At 36.9% G+C, this 26,676-nt stretch overlaps 1 protein-coding gene across 1 annotated transcript; it reads right to left on the bottom strand.

Annotated features, from left to right (window-relative positions):
* Positions 1-1,530: 1,530 nt before the first annotated feature.
* Positions 1,531-24,579, bottom strand: LOC133653031 (protein ILRUN-like). The gene is made up of 5 exons (XM_062052026.1): positions 24,310-24,579; positions 16,261-16,415; positions 9,248-9,445; positions 3,461-3,786; positions 1,531-3,258 (listed from the first exon to the last, which is right to left on the bottom strand). Exons 1-5 carry the CDS (start codon positions 24,465-24,467, stop codon positions 3,223-3,225), a joined length of 873 nt encoding a protein of 290 aa, XP_061908010.1. The 5' UTR covers positions 24,468-24,579; the 3' UTR covers positions 1,531-3,222.
* Positions 24,580-26,676: the final 2,097 nt, after the last annotated feature.

Below are 26,676 nucleotides of genomic sequence, written 5' to 3'. Positions count from 1 at the left end.
ATATTTCTTCAAACTTATTATGATTAAAATTCAAAAAAATTATTCTGGCAAATCTAGAAAATCTGTAGAATCAAATTTAAATCTTATTTCAAAGTCTTTTGAATTTCTTTTAAAATTTTTGTTCCTGGAAAATCTAGAAGAATTAATGATTTGTCTTTGTTAGAAATATAGCTTCTTCCAATTTGTTATATATTCTAACAAAGTGTAGATTGGATTTTAACCTATTTAAAACATGTCATCAAAATTCTAAAATTAATCTTAATCAGGAAAAATGACTAATGATGTTCCATAAATTATTTTTTAAATTTTTTCAAAAAGATTCGAATTAGCTAGTTTTTCTCTTCTTTTTTTCGGTTGAATTTTGAATTTTAAAGGGTCGAAATTGAAGATAAACTATGTTTCAAAATTTAATTTTAATTTTTTTCGTGTTTTCTCCTCTTTTAAACCGTTCAATTAAGTGTAAATATCATTAATTATTAACAATAACATAGAGTTAAAGGTAAATTGAGCAAATTGGCTATTTCTGGCAATTTATTTAAGTATGTATCAAACTGGTAGCCCTTCGCATTAATCAGTACCCAAGAAGTAGCTCTTGGTTTCAAAAAGGTTGGTGACCCCTGACCTAAGCTGACTCCTTTCCAAGCGAAGGAGCAGCGGCTCTACTCCGAGTCTCTCTCGGGTGACTGAACTTCTCACCCTATCTCTAAGGGAGATGCCAGCCACGAGTCGAGTCTTTTGAACAGCTCTGAAGTGAACGGCGAGGACCAGTTTGCAGTTGCGAGCGGTTCGTTTGGAAGCCGTTTTTAAATGCAAATTGTCAACGCTGCCTTCATATGCATGCCACCTGATTGCACCGGAGTCACGCCAAAGGAAAAGTATCAACATCTGGATGCAACTTTTATGGTTCGTTTTTTTGTTCAATAGATTATTTTAGGTATACAAACAGCAAGTAGGATAAAAAGCATTGGTATGTTATTTTAGAACAGAAAAGGGACAAGCGGTAGAAAATGGATGGATGGATTCTAAAACTGTACAGTACCTCCATTTAGGGCTAGGCAAAATAAGTCTATAAATACGTACTGTATATGGAGTATCATTGTTGATGTTTGTGCATTGTGTGTAATGTAACGGCCAAAAATATTAAATAAAACACCTGCCATGTTTTTCATGAATACTTAGACCTGCTTCGCCACTGTATTTTAATGTTGGTCATTATGGTGGTACTTGGTGCAAAAAGTTCAAGAACCACTGTTTTAGAATATTTAATATGTACTGGTAATATGAGTTCTACATATGTGATATGTAAAAATTGGTGAAAATGTCAGTATTTAGCGCCAAATTGTATCATATAACTGCTACCAGTGATTATTTCCTTGACAAAAACAACTAACTTCTGAAAAATTCTGAATAATATATATATATCTTTTGAATGGCTCGCTTTAGAGAGCCAATGATTCCATCTCTGGTGACAAGTAAACATGCAGCAGTCCCAACCTAAAATGACATGAGCTGACAAAATAAGGCTTTGATTTTCCGTGATAATTTATTGATACAAACATTCATCTAACAAACAACAAAGCTTTCGTAGCACACCCAATCATGCTGTTATATGATTCATTCTGATCATTGAAGACATTCTGAGATAAACATCACTGAGCGTAGTAGTGTGTTCTGCACTAACAATGACCTTTGGGGAGATAGTTGTTTTTGATGTGAAAATGAGAGTGGCCTCGTGGTCTTTGCTGCATGTTACAGTGTTAGCTGGTGTCAAAGTTCACCCTCGCTCAGGGCTTACAGTTAGGGCTGCTTTGATGATGTTTACCTGTCTAGCTGTGATTGACAGACTGACTGGCACAGCACAGTCAATTAGCCCTTTGGGACTCAACTGCAGGAGCAAAGATAATATTACATTACACCTCGGAGGCCATGTTACTCAGTGCATAGATCAGCCAGTGCTACTAAATAGGGAGAAATAGAAGATGAAGGCAACACTACATGGTTGGTGGAATTTGCATTTGGCCAAAAATAGTTCTGTATGCAACACATATATGTATATAGTCTTTGGGCAAATTTATATTTTTGTCCAATATTTTCCTTCTTTACATTCATCAAATTAAAAGATAGTGTGCAACTGCTTTAAAATTAAAGAGACACACAAACTAATTCAGTACAATGTGAATCAGTTGCAAAATTGTTCCAACATAAATCATGCAATACTGTTGATGAATCTGACTGTGTCAATAATGTACTTTTAAACAACATTGTTGGTAAAGTAAATATACCTATTATTGGATATGCAAACTCTGGTTTTCATTTCAGAAATATATCTCACAAACTTTGATAGCGCACTTCTGTATTTGAATATTCTTATGACATCTAATTGTTTTCATATTCAGGTTTATTCACTTTTTCTTCCAGTTTAGTATTCCTAGAATGTCCTGTTTGGACAGTAAGAGGCATCCCAAAGGACTAAAATATTATTATGATACAATAATGTAGTTTGAATGTAGCCACCTCTACCAGCTGCAATAAAATGAGTTTTAATAAGTGTGAGTTTGTACAGCTAAAGAAGTGGAGGTGATACCCTCCAGTGGACGACAATTGTAGTGCATTTTACTGCAGGATAGCAGTGAATATTGCTCAAAATCAGATGAAGGAACCTTGATAGAGGGGGGAAAACAAAAAAACAAAACAAAACAAAACAAAAAAGAGTATACAACCTGACTTGAGTTGCCATGCTTTCTGTAAAATACTATTTCACCTATAAGCTGTATATTGTAAAAAAATAAGACATGTATTTTATTTTTTTTTAACTTTCTTAAAGGGAACTTGTCTAGAACCCAATCAATCAATGAATTGGAGCAGAAACTGGAGAATAACTTGGCAAAACATGGCTTTTTCTCCAAAGTTTCTTTCAGCTCTCACACACACCTGCATGTATACGCACACACAATTTAATGAAAACACGCAGCTCTTCACTCAGACAACTAAAAACATTTTGGAAAAAAAAAAATCACTCCAAAGACTCGTAGCACTAAATGTTTAACTTAGCATTCTCACGCACACACAAGCGGTCGTGAAACCTCTGCTGCAGAGTAGAGCTGCTTTGCATAAAGTGATTCCAGACTCTCCTGCGACAGCTGATAAAGCCTCCTCCTCCTCTTACGCGGTCGGCTCCAGAGGTGCTTATCGCTGCAGATTCTTTGAAACAAGTCCTGGGATTTAAGAGTGGCCAAAAGGGGAGGGCTCCTGTAAACCCTGGAAAGAAGGGAAGCAGTTAGAAAACAGAACAAGGACTTAAATGTTACTTAAAACAGTCAAAAACTTTTATATGATGTATTTATATACCAAAATTGCAGATCTATTTTCATATGAGGAATATCTTTTTTAAATAGACCCATTTCCTCATTTCAAATTGAAGTTTTATGGAGCCCAAACACTCCTTTAAGTCACACCTTACCTGGTTATAAGAGACTATTGACAGATTGCTTTGTAGGCTGTTTGCTACTAAGTCCACAGAGTTGTGTGAGAGTCCGTTCTGGTCTTGCTGCTGCTGTTCCGGGCTTCCCTGCCAGTGTTCTTCTGAGACTTTATGGCCACCGTCATGGTGGAGGCTGGTGGTGTTGCTGTTGGGCCACTTGCTTCTCTCCGGTGAGGCGAAGGGGTTGTAGTTTCCCTCCAGATTGCGGTGAGGTTGGGTGTTAAACTCCGCCTGGAAAGACGACAGCTGCTGTGTCACGCCAAGGAGCCCTCCGACCTCCACGCTCAGGATCACCCATATGATATCTGTTTGAAATGAATGGGTTATAGAACTGAACTTTTATCGTTTGGTTAATAGGTTTGAATAGCCAGAAGATAGAACAAAAAAAATGTCCTGACTCCTTAAATCAAAAGAATACTAAGAAATTATGATGACACTACCTAAATTAAATATTTTTAGTGAGCCACTTTGCTGCTGAATTAATAGGCCTTAAAGGGGAACTGCACTTTTTTGGAATTTTGCCTATCATTCACGATCATTATGTACGACAAGAACACATTTGTTATTTTTCTTTTTTATGTATTCTAAAGAATTAAATAAATGCAATCAAAAGTCCGCTTACAATGGAGCCTATAGGAGTCGCTATATTCTGCCTTACAAAGCACATCCAAACATCTCCATTAGGGTTTTATATACAGTACATGCGCTAATGTAATATTTTTCTCATTTTAAGCATATGCGGCGCATTCATTTTCAGTCTGGTTTTAGGGCAGTGGTTCTTAACCTGGGTTCGATCGAACCCTAGGGGTTCGGTGAGTCGGCCTCAGGGGTTCGGTGGAGCCTCCGCCGCGGAGGTCAAGACACACCCGACTCATCTTGGAAACAAAAACTTCTCCCTATCGGCGTACTATGGATACCCCCAAATAATGTTCCCTCTAATTTTCCATCTGATATAAAACATATAACTTTGTCTTGAATTTTAAAAAAAAAAACGTTTAATTTTTCACTAAAGAAGGGTTCGGTGAATGCACATATGAAACTGGTGGGGTTCGGTACCTCCAACAAGATTAAGAACCACTGTTTTAGGGTGAACCACAGTACAGAGACAACCCTTTTAAAGATTGTGAATAATCTCAGGTTGAGTGCTGACTCTCAAAAACTGTCAGTCTTGGTTCTACTGGATCTTAGTGCTGCCTTTGATACAGTAGATCACATAATTATTTTAAATAGACTCAAACACCTGGTCGGCCTCTCTGGTACTCTTCTCAAATGGTTCACTTATTATCCCTCAGACAGAAAATTCTTGGTAAGTATAGACACATGCTCCTCAAAGACCTATGAAATCACATGTGGTGTGCCTCAAGGATCAATTCTAGGTCCTACTTTCTTTATATTTACATGATTCCACTTGGCAGTGTCATCAGGAGACATGGAATTTATTTCCAAAGTTATGCCGACAACACACAGTTGTATATTTTCATGCCTCCTGATGACACAAGACTAATTGATACTCATACCAATGTCTCCTCTGTACTCAGCCATGCATTCATTCGTTTATATAGTTGCATATGTCTGTATGTGTGTGTTTGTGTTTGGTATTTGCGTTCGTACGTGGGTGCGAATGTGATACTGGGGGATCTGGGTCATCGGGGTATTGTTTTTAAGTATGTAAAGCACTTTACGTTGCATTTCTTTTATGTATGAAAAGCGTTTTTATAAATAAAGTTTGATTGATTGATTAATTCATTCATTTAAAAAACACACAACTTTCACTTTTTTTCCAGCACTAATTATTACTCACTGCAGACTTTATGAAAGCCAACAAACATACTATAACATTACTTACTGTACAATGTCTCCTGTCACTAGGATGCCAACTGATTGAATCTTGTTATAGTCCCGTTTAGATTAAGAATGACTCATAATCTTTGTGAAGAAAAGGTGGGTGGACCCAAACGTCTTTTAATTTATTTCTTACCATTTCCGGGTTTAAATTGTCTGTCAAAGTGTACCAACTTGTCGGATTATGTCTTCATCCTTCTACTATCAAGGTGATATAAATTTATGATCGAGAATAAACTTTCACCAACACCGAGGCGAGGAAGCAGCTTACCCGCCGGTGATGTTAACATAGGTACACAAGCGTGTGATCTTGGCGCTGCTATAAATAGTTTGTGTGCGTTAGCGCTTATAATAACAATATCGTTCATACTTGGTTAATATTCAAGTCAGAAATGGAAATGGAAATGGAATTTTTGAAAGGTTATTTATTGGGTCTTATGGGCGGAATAATTGACCTCCCATTGGCTCTATTGTAAGCGGGACTTATTTACTTTTAGTGACGAGTTAAAATGCATGAAAAAAATACATCCGTTGACATGACATAATGATTGTGACTGATAGGCAAAATTCCCCAAAATTCCAAAATGACTGCAGTTCCCCTTTAAGATCTACGGCTGTATAATGTCATAATTATGACACAATGAATTGCACACAGACCAAGCCAATACATTATAATCCAGTGCCTTGAGGTCATAATCTCTCTAAGGCTACAGTCATATCAAATGGCAAAATTGAGATATCAGCGTTTCTCATGGACTGGCAATCAGTTTGTAGCGGTGGGGGCGTGTCAAAAATTGTCAATATGACATCTTATCATTTGCATAATTGGTTGTGACAAATTATTTATTTTTAAAAAGCAAAAAAATATATACATATATTTAAAGCCAAATCTCAGTTGTCACAGTACTTATTAGAAACGTATCTTATTCCTGTCAAATTGAATCGTTTTGCAGTATTTTTCCATTGTCGCTGCTTATTTGATTACTTAGGCTGTATTTTGCACACCCCTGGTTTATTGACATAGTTTGGTAGATAAGTACAGTAAACAGTTCTTGAAATTCTAGATGAAGAATTTTGATCTTGGGGTTGTTTGATAATCCCTAAAATAAAGTTACTTTAAAACTAATTAAATCATCAATAAGATTACAGTTTAAAATGAACGAGAAAAAAAAGCATAACAACTATACAGAATCAAAGGTAGGCTCTTATGCGTAATGCTAAAATACAATTAGCGACCCCACTGACAGGCAGAATTACAAAAAATAACATTGTGACCGTTTTAAACCTGTACCAACGTTTATAAAACGAGATTTTAATACAACAAAATATGACATCAAACAGCAAATGCATTTCTATTTACAGGCATCCAGTCACCGAATTCCGTGGAAATGAATACTGACTGTTAACGTACTACAATTTTCTTTTCTTTCTTCAACATTCATTTACTTGTGGCGGTCTGCCACAAGTAAATGAAAGTATAAGAAACACTGGATATGTATTGGCAGTATAAAGAGGAAAAAACACGTGGAATTAGATATTCTTAGATTAGAATCAGACCATGAACATCATATGTATCTGATAGTTTTTACTGCTCCTGCATTGTAAACGGACATATCGACTTAATCAAAATATGACAATCAAGGGTGACCTATATAACACCATGTTAATAGGCCTGGGCACATTCTGATTTGGATAACAAGACTTGGTGGACTATATATTGTCCCACATATTATCGGTTATTGTGACCAAAATGATCACGGTTATCATTATCATTGCGGTATTTTTAAATGGGATCAAAATTTTCAAGAAGTATTTTTACTGAAATCTTTTAACCACGTTTTTTTTTTTTTTAAAACAACACATTCAAAATTATTTCCTTTGTAGGAGAAACATTATTGTAGATAAAAAACACTGTTTCATGGACCTCAAGTAGAAATTGAATGTGCATATGAAAGCTACAAAAGCATTATAAACTAAGTAATATGGCAGAAAAAAAAAAATAAATAAGTAAAATAAATGTAAAAATTGTGCAAGATAGCACTTTGTGGACATAAGAGATCCAAAAATAAAAAACAATGTAAGAATTTTAAAAGATGGCACCTGATGGCCAAAAGACGTAACTGCAGTTTGTGTCCATAGAGATATAAATAGTGTTCATGTATGAGATCTAGTCTTATACATAGGACTGCACAATTATGGCCAAAATATTAATTAAGATTGTTTTTATCAATATTAAAATCATGATTACAGATTGTTAGGTAAAGCAGTGTTGGGGTGAGGTGTGAACGCAATATCATCATGTAATTTGTAATGTCTGATAAAAAGGCTATAGATAAACGTTATCCATATATCTAAAGACAAGTATTTGGGTTTTTTGATCATTAATAATATCAGTGTGTCAGCTTTTTCTCATTACATGATGCCTCAATTTTTACATTTTGATAGAGGGTGGTACTTTTTTTAATGTTATGTACATGCAGATGCTGTATTGGGACAGATCCATTAAGAGTTTGAGCAGAAACAGGTTGTATAGGAATTAACTGTACATAATAAAACATTAATAAAATGCTATGTCACATTAATGGGTACTTTTTGATATCAATATAAAACTCAAAGCAGCTTGGCTAATGAAGATGAAGTCTAATAAACAAGCTTTGTTCTTCTCTAACAACACCTCCTAGAGGTTCAGTGCAACGGTTTGGCCACCAAAAATAAACAGGAGTGATTCCTCTCACATCGAATACACAATCTTCACAGCCTGCGTTCAGTTCGATGAGATGACAAAACATTATAGCTAGTATTTATGTTATTTGAACACTGATACAGTTTGCAGTTAAATAAAGAACAAGTGAGCATCCCAGTAAACAAACTAAAGACTTTATAAACAAGCTGTGGCATCGTTCTCTGCACATCGCCGGCTGCATGTTTTTTCACGTCAATAACGCTCAGTCACAGCTCATGGACGCTGTATTGAGAAAATATAAGAAACATCAAAAGGTTTTCTCCTTCGCTGTATACTTTTAGTTGGGACAAATGCGTCAGCCATCCACACCTGTCTTCATCTTAAAACAGCAGTGCGCTCTTAAACGCACGTCGAGACTCCACGGAAATGAAGCGAGGGAAAATGATGTTAAACTGAGCGCTTGGCTCAGTTTACTCTGAGGGGAAATCTCCGGAGCAAAGTCTGTGTAGTTCGTTCCGCCATGATTTTCAACCCAAACGATGCTAGTGCGCATGTGCCAGCGCTGTGACTTTGTTTCCAGGAAGTAAGCAGTGTTGCCTAAAATGCATTAATAAATAAAGTTTTTTTCTATAATTAAAAGTGTCAACGATATTACTAACTGTCGGGAATTTTACCGCGGTTTATCATTATACCGTTTACCGTTCCACCCTACGTACAGCCCTGGTTCACTGCAATTTATGGTTCGATTAATTGATTTATTCATTATCAGCCCAGGCCTACATGTAATGCTAGAACCTCATCAAAAGCATAGATAGAAATGTTGCAAATATAGTATATTATAGATGCATAGACTGTTAAAGAAGAAAAACAATTGCTGACGGCGGCCAGTTGAGTAACGCTGAGGTTAGCTGTATTTAAAGTTATAAGTGGACGACTATGTTGAGCTATGTAATATTAAATATTTTATTATTTCTATGGTATTCATGTTTTTCATTTCTGCCTAATGCTGACACCTATGTAGTTGCTGACATGCATTTAATGTGCCGTTTAGGTGTTCAATTATTATCAACACAACCGAAGATAGAGGCAACAAATTGCATTTTTTGTGTATATGCAGACCAGATCAAAACTAATCTATATTGGAAGACATGAACAGAATATGGCTTGGGAGAGTTGCTATAACAGTTTACAAAAAGGTAACAATTAATATGTATTTTTGTAGCATGGTTTGCTGCTCCTACCTCCAAAGTAGAGTCCAGTGGCTGTAGACATCCTCCACTGGCCCTGGTACATCCCAGGGGACACGGGGCTGTGCATCGGCACACTCACATCCGTCATTTCCTGAGGGGCTAGTGACCGTACCGTTACCATGTTTACGTGACCAAACTGATCTCCTCCAACATACTTCAAGCAAACCCCTGGAGGCCACGACTCTGCACCTGGAAAATAGGCAAACAGACATGCAGCAATGCTTAAGTTTAACCATTTATCCATGTGGGGTCTAGTGTAGTGTGTGCTAGTTACAGTACCTCACAAAAGTGAGCGTCACATTTCTATAAATCCGGCATGTGATTTGAACTTAATGAAAAAGACTGAAAATAAGCAGGGGGTCCAGGGGCTGCAGGTGCCCTGGTGGGGGGACAACGCCCCCGAAGCTCCCGTTTTTTCAGCAATTGAACATGCAAAAATTAGCCCAAAAAAGCACCATTTAAAGATGTTTTTGTGTTTAAATAATTGAAAAATTATCAACAGAGTTTACATAAATACATACCCCATTAATCCAAATTAATCACTATGTCTGTTTCAGTCACTATGTTATTTAGTGACTACAGTAATTACAACTTGTGTTCACATCCACCTACTCTATACAGTATTTATAACCTTACTAGTGTTCACTTCACAGCCACAGATGGTTCATCGAGTTATGTACATTATTTACACATTACATTGGCATTTTTGCTTTGATGGTTCTGACATGAGCCTTCCTGGCAAATATCTTAGCAGCTTGCATTTTCCTTTTTGTTTCTGCTTTAGTGGATTCTGCCTTGGATTTTATAGCCAATTTCTGTCTCCTCTACTCTCTCTCCACTTCTAACTGCTCCAAATGCAAAAATCATGCAAAAATCATAGAGTACAAATAATGTTTATTCCATTAGCTAACTTCCTCTATCCAAATAGTCATTTGTGATTTATAGCATGAAATAACAAATATCTTGCAGTCATGTTGTTTGTTTCAAAATGATTCAACTATTCAATGTCCAAATATAAACAGTACAAATAATGAACAATATGTCAGCTGCTGTCTTGTTCTAAAACACCAATGAAAATGAAATTTAGCATTTAGACTGTAGCAAAAGTCATCACATGTCTGCAACAATAGTGTGTGTTCTTAAATGTGTATTCCACGTCTTCCATGTTGAGAGCAGTTTTGATTTGGGCTTACATGGTAAACACTAAAATTAATGTTTTGGGCATTGTTTTATCCAAATACATGAGTAGACACACTGTGGGTTTCCTGGACATCGTCTACATTGCTAAAAGAAAAATCAAAGGAAGACAATCCCTCTGCCATCTTCCACTAGTTTTTTCAATACACCGTATATAAATCATCCGCTTGAATATTCCCTCTTCTATTCGCCGACTCTCTCGTCATTTGGGATGTGCGTGTCTGTTGTGATTTCCCTTTCTGGTTCGATGAACCGCCCTATCTTGCCTCCGCCCCTAATCTTAACCAAGTGTAACTTATCATTGTAAACCAATCATCATCAATCATGGATGTTTTTATACGTAAACCAAGCAATCATCATTGATTTTTCCCGTGGAGTTACACTAGTCAATTTATCTCTTTCTCTTCTCCCTCTCTCTTCTTTTGTAGCATGTAGCTTAGCTAACCGCTACATGGGTCTAAAAATAGATAAACTACGGAAATCGCTACTTGTTTAAAAAGTAGTGAAGTTACTGGGAAATGTAGTTAAGCTACGTAGCTTCGCTATGTAACTTCGATTTTTAAGTTAATCATTTTTAATGGAAAACTGTAGTTACCACTGCAGCCGTAAACCGGAATAGATTATCAAAAACCATACTCATTACGGGAAAACCGTAGTTGTTGGCAGGTATGGCAAAGAGACGGATCAAGATTTTAACACACATTGTAGGTTGGAAAAAAAAAAGGAAAACAGAAAATATTTTTTTATTATTTTTACAGAGATAAAAAAGACGGATTTCCGACTATAGACGGAAAAATCACATGTCTGATAAATATTTTATCTCTTAATGAGAAAATACTAAACTTTAACACGATGTAAAGTAGTCAGTGTGCAGCTGGTATAACAGTGTACTTTTACTGTCCCCGCAAAATAACCCAATACACAGCCCTTAATGTCTAAACTGCTGGCAACAAAAGTGAGTACACTCCTAAGTGAAAATGTCCAAACTCGGCCAAAAGAGTCAACATTTTGTGTGGCTTCCTTTATATTCCAGCACTGCCTTAACTCTCTTGAGCATGAAATTCACTTAAAGGCCTACTGAAACCCACTACTACCGACCACGCAGTCTGATAGTTTATATATCAATGATGAAATCTTAACATTATAACACATGCCAATACGGCCGGGTTAACTTATAAAGTGACATTTTAAATTTGCCGCTAAACTTCCGGTTCGAAACGCCTCTGAGGATGACGTATGCGTGTGACGTAGCCCGGCGAACACGGGTATGCCTTCCACATTGAAGCCGATACGAAAAAGCTCTGTTTTCATTTCATAATTCCACAGTATTCTGGACATCTGTGTTCGTGAATCTGTTTCAATCATGTTCATTGCATTATGGAGAAGGAAGCCAAGCAAGCAAAGAAGAAAGTTGTCGGTGCGAAATGGACGTATTTTTCGAACGTAGTCAGCCACAACAGTACACAGCCGGCGCTTATTTGTTTACATTCCCGAAAGATGCAGTCAAGATGGAAGAACTCGGATAACAGAGACTCTAACCAGGAGGACTTTTGATTTGGATACACAGACGCCTGTAGAGAACTGGGACAACACAGACTCTTACCAGGATTACTTTGATTTGGATGACAAAGACGCAGACGTGCTACTGTGAGTATGCAGCTTTGGCTTTTTTTTGCGTATGTACGTAACTTTTTTAAAATATATAAGCTTTATGAACCTTGGGTTAGGTGAACGGTCTTTTGGGCTGAGTGATTGTGTGTGTTGATCATGTGTTTGAATTGTATTGGCGTGTTCTATGGAGCTAGGAGCTAGCATAGGAGCTAGGAGCTAGCATAACACGTACCGTACCGTAAGTGCGCGTCACGTACGTAACTTTTTAAAAATATATAAGCTTTATGAACCTTGGGTTAGGTGAACGGTCTTTTGGGCTGAGTGATTGTGTGTGTTGATCAGGTGTTTGAATTGTATTGGCGTGTTCTATGGAGCTAGGAGCTAGCAGAGGAGCTAGGAGCTAGCATAACAAACACGCAGGTGTTATTATGCAGGATTAATTTGTGGCATATTAAATATAAGCCTGGTTGTGTTGTGGCTAATAGAGTATATATATGTCTTGTGTTTATTTACTGTTGTAGTCATTCCCAGCTGAATATCAGGTACCGTGAGTATGCAGCCTTGGCTGCTAAACATTCGATAACTTGACCGTATGTGCGCGTCACGTACGTAACTTTTTAAAAATATATAAGCTTTATGAACCTTGGGTTAGGTAAACGGTCTTTTGGGCTGAGTGATTGTGTGTGTTGATCAGGTGTTTGAATTGTATTGGCGTGTTCTATGGAGCTAGGAGCTAGCAGAGGAGCTAGGAGCTAGCATAACAAACACGCAGGTGTTTTTATGCATGATTAATTTGTGGCATATTAAATATAAGCCTGGTTGTGTTGTGGCTAATAGAGTATATATATGTCTTGTGTTTATTTACTGTTGTAGTCATTCCCAGCTGAATATCAGGTCACCCCCGGCTCTCACAGCATCTTCCCTATCTGAATAGCTTCAACTCCCCACTAGTCCTTCACTTGCACTTTACTCATCCACAAATCTTTCATCCTCGCTCAAATTAATGGGGAAATTGTCGCTTTCTCGGTCCGAATCTCTCTCACTTCATGCGGCCATCATTGTAAACAATAGGGAACTTTGCGTATATGTTCAACTGACTACGTCACGCTACTTCCGGTAGGTGCAAGCCTTTTTTTTATCAGATACCAAAAGTTGCAATCTTTATCGTCGTTGTTCTATACTAAATCCTTTCAGCAAAAATATGGCAATATCGCGAAATGATCAAGTATGACACATAGAATAGATCTGCTATCCCCGTTTAAATAAAAAAAATTCATTTCAGTAGGCCTTTAAGGTTCACAGATTGCCTGTGGAATCTTGTTGCACTCCTCCAAGATTACATCACTCAATTGAAATACTATAGATAACCTGATGTTTATTTATGCATCTGTATGTGTCAAGCCAGTTGTTGCCTTGCACTTGCTACAAATATCAGATTATTCTACAAACGAATATAATGCTGCATATTCTCATTACCTACATAGGTATTTATGGAAATCCAAGGTACTTTGTTGTATTTCTTTGAGTTCTTTGTCATTAGGTGCCATTGGTAATTGGGTCCAATTGGACATTTTCACTTAAAGGGGACCTACATTATAATGAAAAAACAACTTTTCTTGCCTATTGGTACCTGTTTTTGCATATGTGGGATCTGCATTTGTCCTGAAAATTTGAAATCAAACCATGGAAGCTTTGCAGATATATTTATGAATACATTCTCTTGTTGTGGGGTAGACTGGCTCGTACATGATTATACATCCTCCGGTGTTTCTAATACAAAGTAGCGTACAGTTCTAACATATACAGTTGTGATTAAAAGTTTACATAAACTTGTAAAGAACATAATGTCATGGCTCTCTTGAGTTTCCAATAATTTCTACAACTCTTATTTTTTTGTGATAGTGATTGGAGCACATACTTGTTGGTCACAAAAAACATGCATGAAGTTTGGTTTTTTTATGAATTTATTATGGGTCTACTAAAAATGTGACCAAATCTGCTGGGTCAAAAGTATACATATAGCAATGTTAATATTTGGTTACATGTCCCTTGGCAAGTTTCACTGCAATAAGGCGCTTTTGGTAGCCATCCACAAGCTTCTGGTTGAATTTTTGACCGCTCCTCTGGACAAAATTTGTGCAGTTCAGCTAAATATGTTGGTTTTCTGACATGGACTTGTTTCTTCAGCATTGTCCACACATTTAAGTCAGGACTTTGGGAAGGCCATTCTAAAACCTTAATTCTAGCCTGATTTAGCAATTCCTTTACCACTTTTGACGTTTGGTTTGGGGTCATTGTCCTGTTGGAACACCCAACTGCGCCCAAGACCCAACCTCCGGGCTGATGATTTTAGGTTGTCCTGAGGAATATGGATGTAATCTTCCTTTTTCATTGTCCCATTTAAAGCACCAGTTCCATTGGCAGCAAAACAGGCCCAGAGCATAATACTACCACCACCATGCTTGACGGTGGGCATGTTGTTCCTGGGATTAAAGGTCTCACCTTTTCTCCTCCAAACATATTGCAGGGTATTGTGGCCAAAGAGCTAAATTTTTGTTTCATCTGACATCACATGGACAAAGATAAGACCTTCTGGAGGAAAGTTCTGTGGTCAGATGAAACAAAAATGTAGCTGATTATCAAGCCAAATGACACTATTGCACATGCGCCTGACTTTGTGTTGCCAAAAATGCATTAATAAATGACAGTTTTACAGTAAAAAAAAAATTAGACGATATTACTAACCGTCGGGAATTTTATTGCGAATTATTACCGTCGATGTTGGTAAATTTTTTAGGGCATTACGGCAAGCAAGGAGGGCGGTTGCGGCTTTTGCCGTGGTTAAATACGAGCCCTGTATATATATATATATATATATATATATATTTACTGCCGCACACACACACACACCACACATTTACAAGTATATATATATATATATATATATATATATATATATATATATATATATATATATATATATATATATATATATATATATATGTATATATATATATATAAGTATATCATATTCATATGATTTGTATATATGTACCGGCTATATACAGTATGTGTGTATATATAAGTTTGGACACACCTGGTCTCGAGAGAGGATAATATAACAATAACTGTTGGCGTGTCAGCCAGAAGTACACAATACTAAGAGGAGGGCAGATTGATCCATAAATTGGTGGTTTCGACACCTAGGTAAATATCAGTATATGATCGATACGAGAATGATTAGATATTTTTATTTTCTCAAGATATTTTTTATTATTGTTTTTGTTAATGTTTCAAATTCAAAGAACAATTTCATGGACACAGGAGGACTTTGAGGGCAAAAAACGAAATATTTAAATGGAGTAGTAGATAAATGTTTTTCTTTTGTTTACCTAGTATGTGAACGTGATTGTGATTGGTTGTCTGTTTATCTGTGTTGGCCCTGCGATGAAGAAGCGACTTGTCCAGCGTGTACCCTGCCTTCTGCCCGAGTGCAGCTGGAATAGGCTCCAGCACCCCACGACTCCGAGAGGGACAAGCGGTAGAAAATGGATAGATGGATAGTTATTGTGTACTTTTGACTTTGTTTTGCTCAAACAATTGTATGTAATAAAATAATAAGGAATGAGTTAAATAGTGTGCTGTTATTGTTAAACTGTCAATTACAATTTAGCAATCTGAGGGTTACTGGTTCAATCCCCACCTTCTACCATCCTAGTCACGTCCGTTGTCACCCTTGCTCCTGATGGGCCTGGTTAGCGCCGTGCATGGCAGCTCCCGCCATCAGTGTGTGGATGTGTGTGTGTGTGAATGGGTGAATGTGGAAAATAGTGTCAAAGTGCTTTGAGTTCCTTAAAAAGGTAGAAAAGCGCTATACAAGTACGACCCATTTACCATTTACATTCCCCATAACTACATTTTTAAAAAATAGTTAATTAATGTGATCGTATCGGCCATGCTCAATCATGGATGATCGATATCAGAATCGGTAGCATAATTCCCTGAATAGAAACATACCTACCTGAGAGTGAACTGTTAAGATTACTTGTTTTTCGGTTTTACAATCAACAATGGTTCGATTCTTATATCATCACTTTTAATCAGTTAACAATGTAAAAACAAGACCACACGCACACACATATATATATAAAACCAGTTCTCCCTTTGGCAGAAAAATTACTTTTTATAAACTCTACCTGTGTTCTGTATCCTCCAGGTCTTCGTGAAACGTGTGTCAGGTGGAACTGATTCACCCTCACCAATCGTCACATCTTTCACTAAGGACATGCATGGTGCGCTGATATTAGGACTCTCAAAGTCATAATAGGCTCCAATGGCTGCTTGTAAATTCCTATAAAAACAGAAAGGGAACATCCAGGATGTAATTAGATATAACTTATGTTTATGTAAGAAGAACTCATTGATTAATGTTACTGATCAAATGAAAAGCAATGAACTTAAAATGTGTGGGTTTTTTTCTATCCAAACCACAACACCCTTTTCACGGACAGCGACGTTATGTCAATTCCTATTATGTTTGATATTATTTTTTGGATTGCCATTGCAAGAAGGAACTAACATGATTCGTTTCCATTAGAAATGTTACAAATTAGTACATGGAGTGCATTCGGTAGTAAAACCCAGAAGAACACATCCAATGACAAAGGAATTCTCATTCTCATTACTCCATATTGGTCACTGGTGTTTATTGTTTACATTCTGCACTAGGGCTGTAACGATTAATCGATATATCGATTCAGATTTGTTAGATTCCACTACATCGGTCTGTGCCCGGCAAGTTTGCCTTCCAGAAGATTGGTTTTGATCCAAGATCGTTTCAAAAGGGAATTGATCAAGTTTATTGATACTAGAAAAAGGAAAACATTGGCTTTAAGAACAGCAGACAAGTGTTAATTTTGTTGACTAAAAATGTTTGTCTTTGTTGTCAACAACCTATTTTTCCTTGACGAAATTAGGACGATAGCGAATGAAAACAAATGCAGACCCCGACTTAAACAAGTTGAAAAACTTATTCGAGTGTTACCATTTAGTGGGCAATTGTACGGAATATGTACTTCACTGTGCAATTTACTAATAAAAGTTTCAATCAATCAATCAATCAATGCATGTTGACTAAAACCATGACAAATGTAATAGACAATTTAGTCAACGGATTAAAACAAGACAAAAATGTTGACTGAGACAAAATCCGTTCATATTTAATTTTGTCTTTAGGCTAAGTTATCCAATCACAGTAGCATGTGGGAGAGGGGCGGGGAAAACACAGAGGGTATCCAATCAGAATTACTGTCTTTGTAAGGCACACTGTTTTGATTTGTTTACAAGGAATACAAGACTCAATACAATAGGTCTTCAACTCTGGGATGACGTATTGTAAGAGCAGAAAATACATATGGACACACCACCTTTGCCGCTGTAGACAACAAAACAACTTGCAAACCATGAGCTTGAATTTTCTCCATTAAAAATACAACCAACTCGAAGCGCCATCTGCAGGCTAACCATCAGGACATCTACGCAACAGTAAGTTTGCCGAAGCTAATATTTTGAAATGACTCGTATTGTACTGAATTACTGTTACTGTTAAAAACGGCAGCGCAGGAGCAAAACGGCTTTATTTACCAATTTTCAGAAAATACTTACTTAAAAACAAACTACTTTTGTAGTAGACCATGAAGCTGCGAGCTAAGCCGGGCTTACCCGCCAATTTAATAAGCAAGATACCTGTACAGTGCACTTTAAGCCTTGTCTTCGACACACTGTTCAGTTACTAATTGCACAACTTGACAACCCAAAAGATCAGATTTGTCATCTTTCAAGCAAAGGCACAAAGAAAGTCAGCTATGTGAGATAAATATACGTTAATTTTATAACATTGATTGCTGTATTTACGGGGGACAGTGGCCAATACACAAATTATTGTGCACACTCAGTGTAGTTATAAACAATATATAATTAAACTAGTTTTTTCTTCATATGACCCTTAACATGCACACAGATTTTCATGCACTGTACACTGGCGTCGTGTTCACATTCCATTTTAATAATGGAACAGAAAATAGTTACAATGTTATTGAACGATAGTTCAAATATGACTAATCGAAGTTATGCACTCCTAATTGCCAACAGTTCATGTATACAACTTTGTGTAACTAATGTAACACTGTATTATAGCAGTTCTCATTACATTAAGATTTGAGCGTCAAATACTTGCAGTTTCATGTTTGTTTCATTTCCATTATTTACTGTTAAATAAATACAATTAATCTAATACTAGTGTATGCACTGCACATAATTTCATTTTACAATCCACTCACAGCAAGTGGATACATTGTACTCAGCCATGCACCTCGCTTTATCCAGCTCGTTTTCTTAATAAAATGGCGGACGATCCGCTCTGATGTATACTACACTCTTTTGAATGCACATTCGGTAATTAACTGGAAATAATTCAGAGGCTTTAACTAGTCTCTTACTCTGAATTGATTATGAAATAATGTGATGCATCTTTATTGAAATGCATCTGTATGTGCTATGTTATGCAGTGTTGATTTATTACCTTGTACAGTAATTGTGATAACTTTAATAAAAGTGGTTTCAAGACAACTTCAAAGATGGCTTATACTTAATACTTTATATTTTAGTCGACAACATTTACTGTAATTTTAATCGGCTAAAATGTCCAGGAATTTAGTCAACTAAAACTAAATCAGTTTAGATGACTTACACTGAACAAAAATATAAACGCAACACCATTTTTCATGAGTTGAACTCTAAGATCTAAAACTTTTACTACATTGGTACTTTAACTTTAACTTAATATACACAGAATACCTATTCATCTAAAATATGTCTAAATCTCTGTTAGTGAGCATTTCTTCTTTGCCAAGATAACCCATCCCACCTCACAGGTGTGGCATATCAAGATGCTGATTAAACAGCATGATTATTGCACAGGTGTAGCTAGGCTGCTCACGATAAAAGGCCACTCTGAAATGTGCAGTTTTATCACACAGCACAATGCCACAGATGTCGCAAGTTTTGAGGGAGCGTGCAGTTGGCATGCTGACTGCAGGAATGTCCACCAGACATGTTGCCCGTGAATTGAATGTTCATTTCTCTACCATAAGACGTCTCCAAAGGCGTTCCAGAGAATTTGGCAGTACATCCAACCAGCATCACAATCCCAGACCACGTGTAACCACAGCAGCCCAGGACCTCCACATCCAGCAGGTGCACCTAAATGATCATCTGAGACCAGACACCTGGACAGCTGCTGCCACAATTGGTTTGTGTAACGAAATAATTTCTGCACATATCGTCTCAGGGAAGCCAATCTGCATGCTCGTCGTCCTCATCGACCTGACTGCATTTCATTGTAGTAACCGACTTGAGTGGGCAAATGCTAACATTCAATGGCGTCTGGCACGTTGGGGAGGTGTTCTCTTCACAAATGAATCCCGATTTTCACTGTTCAGGGCAGGTGGCAGACCGCGTATGTGGAAGAGCGGTTTGCTGAGAATCGAGTGGCCCATGGTGGGGGTGCGGTTACGGCATGGGCAGGCGTATGTTATGGACAACGATTGCAGGTGCATTTTATTGACGGCATTTTGAATGCACAGAGATACCGTGACAAAATCCTGAGGAGCATTGTTGTGCCATTCAATCGAGACCATCACTTCATGTTGCAGCAAGACAATGCACAGCCCCATGTTGCCAGGATCTGTACACAATTCCTGGAAGCTGAAAACATCCCAGTTCTTGCATGGCCAGCATACTCACCGGACACGTCACCCATTGAGCATGTTTGGGATGCCGTGGTATACGACGGCGTGTTCCAGTTCCTGCCAATATCCAGAAACTTTGAACAGCTATTGAAGAGTGGACCAACATTCCACAGGCCCCAATCAAAAACCTGATCAACTCTATGGGAAAGATACTGACTGCTCCCCCCTCCCCAATAAAGCAAAACTGCACATTTCAGAGTGGCCTTTTATTGTGGGCCCAGGTGTAAGGCACACCTGTGCAATAATCATGCTGTTTAATCAGCATCTTGATACGCCACACCTGTGAGGTGGGATGGATTATCTTGGCAAAGAAGAAGTGCTCACTAACACCGATTTACACAGATTTGTGAACAATATATGAGAGGAAAAGTTTTTTTTGCGTTGTTCTGTATGAATATGACTAAAAATAATTGAATACATTTTCATCAAAAGATCATGACTAAATAAAAATTAACACTGCAGAAGAATTTATATGAAGTTCAGCACTTTTAATAAGGACATTAAATGTTAAGTCTGCCTGCCTGTCTGTCTGTGGCATTATAAAACAAAAATGGCAGTTAGCTAGAGTGCTCGAGAAACCCTAAAGCCACTTAAAGCCACAACAAAAAAAGTTTTTCTAAGTCTAACAAAAAATTAAAAAAGGTCGCGACTGGCGTAGCAGACGTGACAGCGGGGCAAATTACAAAACACAATACGTGGCAGCAAAGTAAAATTCATTTTATCAGAAACACATCAAAACAAGACATGGACGAAGGAGGCTATGGAACTTAGGAAGCTAGGGGCCAACACCATCAACAGGGATGAGGGGTCATACATGCTTCCGCACACCTGGGGCGTTGTCTTTCATCGGCGACGCCAGGGTGGAGAACAGATAATGTATGACCGGTCGGGGAACTTTATTTAGCAGGTAATCTACTGTTAAAATGTGGGTTACTGTTCTTTTATTGAAACATTTCTGTAATTTTAAAAATGTGAGCAGAAAAGGTTTACTTTTGGTAATCAAACCTAAAGTATTGGTTGCACTTTATTCAAATAAGATGTGAATGCATTTGCAATTAATTTTTGTGTACTTGCTTGTTTGTATCCATAATTCCATCCATCCATCCATTTTCTACCGCTTATTCCCTTTTGGGGTCGCGGGGGGCGCTGGAGCCTATCTCAGCTACAATCGGGCGGAAGGCGGGATACACCCTGGACAAGTCGCCACCTCATCGCAGGGCCAACACAGATAGACAGACAACATTCACACTCACATTCACACACTAGGGACAATTTTTACTGTTGCCAATCAACCTATCCCCAGGTGCATGTCTTTGGAGGTGGGAGGAAGCCGGAGTACCCGGAGTTCTTTCATATCTAATTACCTTACAAGACACAACAGGAATATAGGAAACTTCACCTGCAATGCCTAGTATCCAGCAGTGACATGCTGTCAGGGGAGGCAAGTGAGGCAGTGCCTCACCTTGCCACCTGACTGTTTTTTTCCCCCTTCTCTGGGATTATATTCCCAGTTTTGATCTTGGACGCCTGGTCACTTATAGCATATAAGAATATTCTATTACTGTTAAGCAAACTATGAATAATAAAACATGTGTCCTTTATCATAGCTACACGTATGACAAAAAAATGTGTGAAAATCTGTGGTATTCAGTGAGGTAAGATTAATTAAATGCGCTGACAGTTCATTGCTCCTGCCAAATGAATTGCACTGAATGGAGCGGATCACCACTCCAAGATGGCGGCCACGCGTCTCGTCAGCGCCAGTAGGCAGTAGCGCTCGATGCTGTGTCTACTTATAAGATGTCTATGCGCCACACTGGGAGAAGTGGGGGCGCTCAAGCTAGCAGACACATGTCTCTCCAGCGTAACCAGCCTTTTTTTTCTTTTCTTTTTTTTTTAAACTGTATTTATAACAAACATGGCATTTTTATTAGAGTAAGCCAGCGTTTGTGGGTGTTTTTTGCCAGATTCAAAAATATTGTTTTATTGCTTGTAATTAAATTGTATTTTAATGAATGTGTCTGCCAGTATGGAGGATTATATACTGTATCTAAGATTAAATACTTCTCTAAACTGGACTTTAAGACAAAATAAATGTGATCATACAAAGTACGTTTTCATGAAGGATAGCTATTGCTGCTTCAGATACAAAAACAGAAAGGTAAAATACACTCACAATTCTTGATTTATTATGTTAAAAGCAAAATACTTTTTGGAACCATTTATCATATCATAATATCATTATGATAAAAAATTTATGAAAGCGAATTACTCCCTTCTTTTTCCTGTTATTCTAATGTGCAACCTAAATCAACAATTATTAGAGCTGCACATATGAATTTAAGTAAAGACAAATAAGAAAAAAAAATCAAAAAGTATCTATGCCTCACCTGGTAGCCAGTATTTATTTCGCAGTCTCACTGGTTATCGTTATGTTGTTTGTTTTGCTAAAAAGTTACTTATTTGATTTCAACTTAATGAATCGTTTCGGATCATATCATTCTAAAAAAAATATCTTCCCTGAATCCTATCGGCAATTACAAATTCTGATCCGAACGGAATCATTGTTAAAACTAATTGTTACACCCCTATTGTGCACTATGGTTTGCCTGGTTAAAAACGAGTGCAACGCCAGAGGTCTACAGCAGTGGTCCCCAACCACCGGTCCGGGGACCGGTACCGGTTCGTGACACATTGGCTACCGGGCCGCAGAGAAACATTAAATAATTTATTAACGACTGCATTTTCTCCGACTTAACTTTCGTCTGTCCCACTGGACACACCAATAAGCTTGTTTATAGATCAGTGGTTCTTAACCTGGGTTCGATCGAACCCTAGGGGTTCGGTGATTCGGCCTCAGGGGTTCGGCGGAGGTCAAAACACACCCGACTCATCGTGTAAATACAAACTTCTCCCTATCGGCGTATTACGTATACGCGTCATCAGCTGACTGGTTTGCAGGTGTGTAATGTGTTGTGAATTTATGCACTGTGTTGGTTTTGTTGTTTGAACAAGGTGATGTTCATGCACGGTTCATTTTGTGCACCAGTAAGAAAACATGGTAACACTTTAGTATGGGGAACATATTCACCATTAATTAGTTGCTTATTAACATGCAAAATAGCAACATATTGGCTCTTAACTAGTCATTATTAAGTACTTATTAATGCCTTATTCGGCATGGCCTTATTATAACCCTTATCCTCTAACCCTAACCAAATAACTCTAAATTAAGTCTTTATTACTTAGAATATGTTCCCCTAGTGTCCAAAAAACTCTATATTAAGTCTTTTGTTACTTAGAATATGTTCCCCATACTAAAGTGTTACCAAAAACATAACTTTGTCTTTAATTTGAAAAAAAAAAAAACATTTTATTTTTCACTAAAGAAGGGTTCGGTGAATGCGCATATGAAACTGGTGGGGTTCGGTACCTCCAACAAGGTTAAGAACCACTGTTATAGATGTACAATAAAACTCCTCAGAGGAAGTTGCCATTTGTTATAACTTTTGTGACATGATAGATTGCACATTAATGAACATATAACATATAAATGTGACAAATTGTAGCCAAAGGCTTATTTCCATCTGCAGTGGGGTTTTCATTGCAAAGAAACAAGCCCAAGGCTCCCACTAATTCAGCGTTATAGTGAGTTGTATTTTTCATGCACTTTTTTTGCTGTATTTATCTGGCACAAGTGGTAAGCGGGGCCCTGGAAATAATTCCTACATTAAACCGGTCCGTGGTGCAAAAAAGGTTGGAGACCACTGGTCTACATTATAGTACATGCTCGTCCTCCATAAAGTAACAGGTTTTATTTTTAGCAAGCTGATTGCAGAGGAGCTCTTCGATTACATGCATTGGCATTGCCGAGCACGTGTGCGAATTGACGAGGTTTATCGTCCATTGTGGAAAAAGTATTCCTTTCACATTATACGAATTCGACATAATGCACAAATTGTCACGGAGCGTTAAACGAAAGGGAAATTAGTCCGAGCTCTTCTGAAAGCATGCTGGTTGATTACATAATACGTACGAGGTCAACTATATTCTTTATTATTAACTTTCTCATCGCGACTTAATTTACTCAGTGGTAAGCGTAAAACAGAGTAAACATAAAAACAACATTAGGAAACATTCAAAGAAACGTATATTATGTCACTTATGTAAAAAGTATCATTAAATCGTCATACCGGAACTTGTGTGCCCAAATTCCCAGCTAACATTAGCGCCTAATGTATCCTTTGGGTAGGCTTAGATTAACTCTAAATCATTCTGATAGCCGTCTTTAAACTTACACAAACACTGTCCTCACATAAACGATGTAGTACAAAGTAATTTGGGTTAATTTCATTCTGCAAAAGCCACTGCAATGTAATCTAGCCAAGATGCTAACACGAACGTAGCTCCACAGGCCAATCGAGTCCTCGGGCTCACCAGTTGGTCATGTCCAAAAAGAAGGCGCATCCGGCGGGGTTAAGTTGAAAGCCGAGGAGCCTCTGGAACTCCGATATGAGAATATCTTTGTCTGTGGTGCCCATGCAGCTAAATTTCTGCATTAGCTCCTGGTCTACGTCCAGGTCCATACCCTCCATCGTTACTTTGCCTCAAGTGAAGAAAAAAAACTCTCGATTGAATCCAAGGCCTCGGCTTGTCATAACAAACTGGCAACAACACCGCCCAGTGCGCATGTCACGATGGCACCGCTCACCTCTGACACCGCCGAGGGCACGTGACTACTACTACGTCACTCCTACTAGATGCTGAGTTCTAAAGCTCGGCGGCCCTAGCTGTGAAAACTATGATGCTGTGCTCCAAATTTGGATTATTTACGGAATTGATTGATTGATTGAAACTTTTATTAGTAGATTGCACATTTCAGTACATATTCCGTACAATTGACCACTAAATGATAACACCCGAATAATGAATGAATGAATGCATGAATGAATGATCTTTATTGTCATTGTGCATGTACAGGTACAGGTCCAACGAAATTTAGATTGCTTCCCTGAGGTGCTTTGCATTTTTTTTTTTTAAAAAGAAGAAACCACACAATATACAAAAACAACATAATATACACAATATGCAATATACAATGTGGCCTAAGACCACTCTAAGAATAAGTTTTTCAACTTGTTTAAGTCGGGGTCCATGTAATCAATTCATGGTACAAATATATACTATCATCATAATACAGTCATCACACAAGTTAATCATCAGAGTATATACATTGAATTATTTACATTATTTACAATTCGGGGGGTTGGATGAGGAGGGTTTGGTTGATAACAGCACTTCAGTCATATACAATTGCATCATCAGAGAAATGGGCATTGAAACAGTGTAGGTCTGACTTGGTAGGATATGTACAGCAAGCAGAGAACATAGTGAGTTCAGATAGCATAAGAACAAGTATATACATTAGAAATACATTTGATTATTTACATTTGGTTATTTAAAATCCGGGGAACTTGTGTGAGCCTATGACTTTACACACACACACACACACACACACACACGCACACACACACATATATATATATATATATATATATATATATATATATATATATATATATATATATATATATATATATATATATATATATATATATATATATATATATATATATATATATATATATATATATATATATATATATATATATATATATCTACACTACCGTTCAAAAGTTTGGGGTCACCCAAACAATTTTGTGGAATAGCCTTCATTTCTAAGAACAAAAATAGACTGTCGAGTTTCAGATGAAAGTTCTCTTTTTCTGGCCATTTTGAGCGTTTAATTGACCCCACAAATGTGATGCTCCAGAAACTCAATCTCCTCAAAGGAAGGTCAGTTGTGTAGCTTCTGTAACGAGCTAAACTGTTTTCAGATGTGTGAACATGATTGCACAAGGGTTTTCTAATCATCAATTAGCCTTCTGAGCCAATGAGCAAACACATTGTACCATTAGAACACTGGAGTGATAGTTGCTGGAAATGGGCCTCTATACACCTATGTAGATATTGCACCAAAAACCAGACATTTGCAGCTAGAATAGTCATTTACCACATTAGCAATGTATAGAGTGTATTTCTTTAAAGTTAAGACTAGTTTAAAGTTATTTTCATTGAAAAGTACAGTGCTTTTCCTTCAAAAATAAGGACATTTCAATGTGACCCCAAACTTTTTAACGGTAGTATATATATATATATATATATATATATATATATATATATATATATATATATATATATATATATATATATATATATATATATATATATATATACATATATATATATATATATATATATATATATATATATATATATATATATATATATATATATATATATATATATATATATATATATATATATATATGTTGCATTCTTCTTTAGTTGCTTTATTGAGTTTACAACCCCCTGGTGCTGTTTTGTACTGTTTCTGTATTTGTTTTAGATTATTATTATTTATTTGCTTGTATGTTAATGTTGTAAATGTTGAATACTATAAAAAAATTAAAATTAAAAAAATAAATAAATAAAAAATACAAAATAATAATACATTTTAAAAAAAGCACAACGGGCTTTTTGAAAACAAAATATACATGTATTATATTATTTAGTTGTTAGATCAAATGACCTTATTTTCAAAATAAATATGCATTTACATTACATTTGATATTTTTGTCTAACTGTGGGTTTGTTTTTTATTATGTCACATTTAATTAAAAAAAACATTTTAATGTTCTTATTTGGGTCGGACGAGCTAATACTTTTTTCAGTGTTATGAGT

The sequence above is a fragment of the Entelurus aequoreus genome, linkage group LG07 (assembly GCF_033978785.1).
Source record: "Entelurus aequoreus isolate RoL-2023_Sb linkage group LG07, RoL_Eaeq_v1.1, whole genome shotgun sequence".
NCBI classification, from domain to species: domain Eukaryota; kingdom Metazoa; phylum Chordata; class Actinopteri; order Syngnathiformes; family Syngnathidae; genus Entelurus; species Entelurus aequoreus.
The sequence above is the reverse complement of the archived record's forward strand: the minus strand, read 5'-3'. Positions and strand labels throughout refer to the sequence as shown.

Excerpts from the sequence above, each read along its gene's own strand:
- LOC133653031 (XM_062052026.1), bottom strand. The coding sequence starts at position 24,467 with ATGGAGGGTATGGACCTGGACGTAGACCAGGAGCTAATGCAGAAATTT. Across the intron at positions 9,446-16,260 it reads CTGGAGGATACAGAACACAG|GTGCAGAGTCGTGGCCTCCA; the intron begins GTAGAGTTTATA and ends CCTATTTTCCAG. Across the intron at positions 3,787-9,247 it reads CACTGGACTCTACTTTGGAG|ATATCATATGGGTGATCCTG; the intron begins GTAGGAGCAGCA and ends CATTTCAAACAG.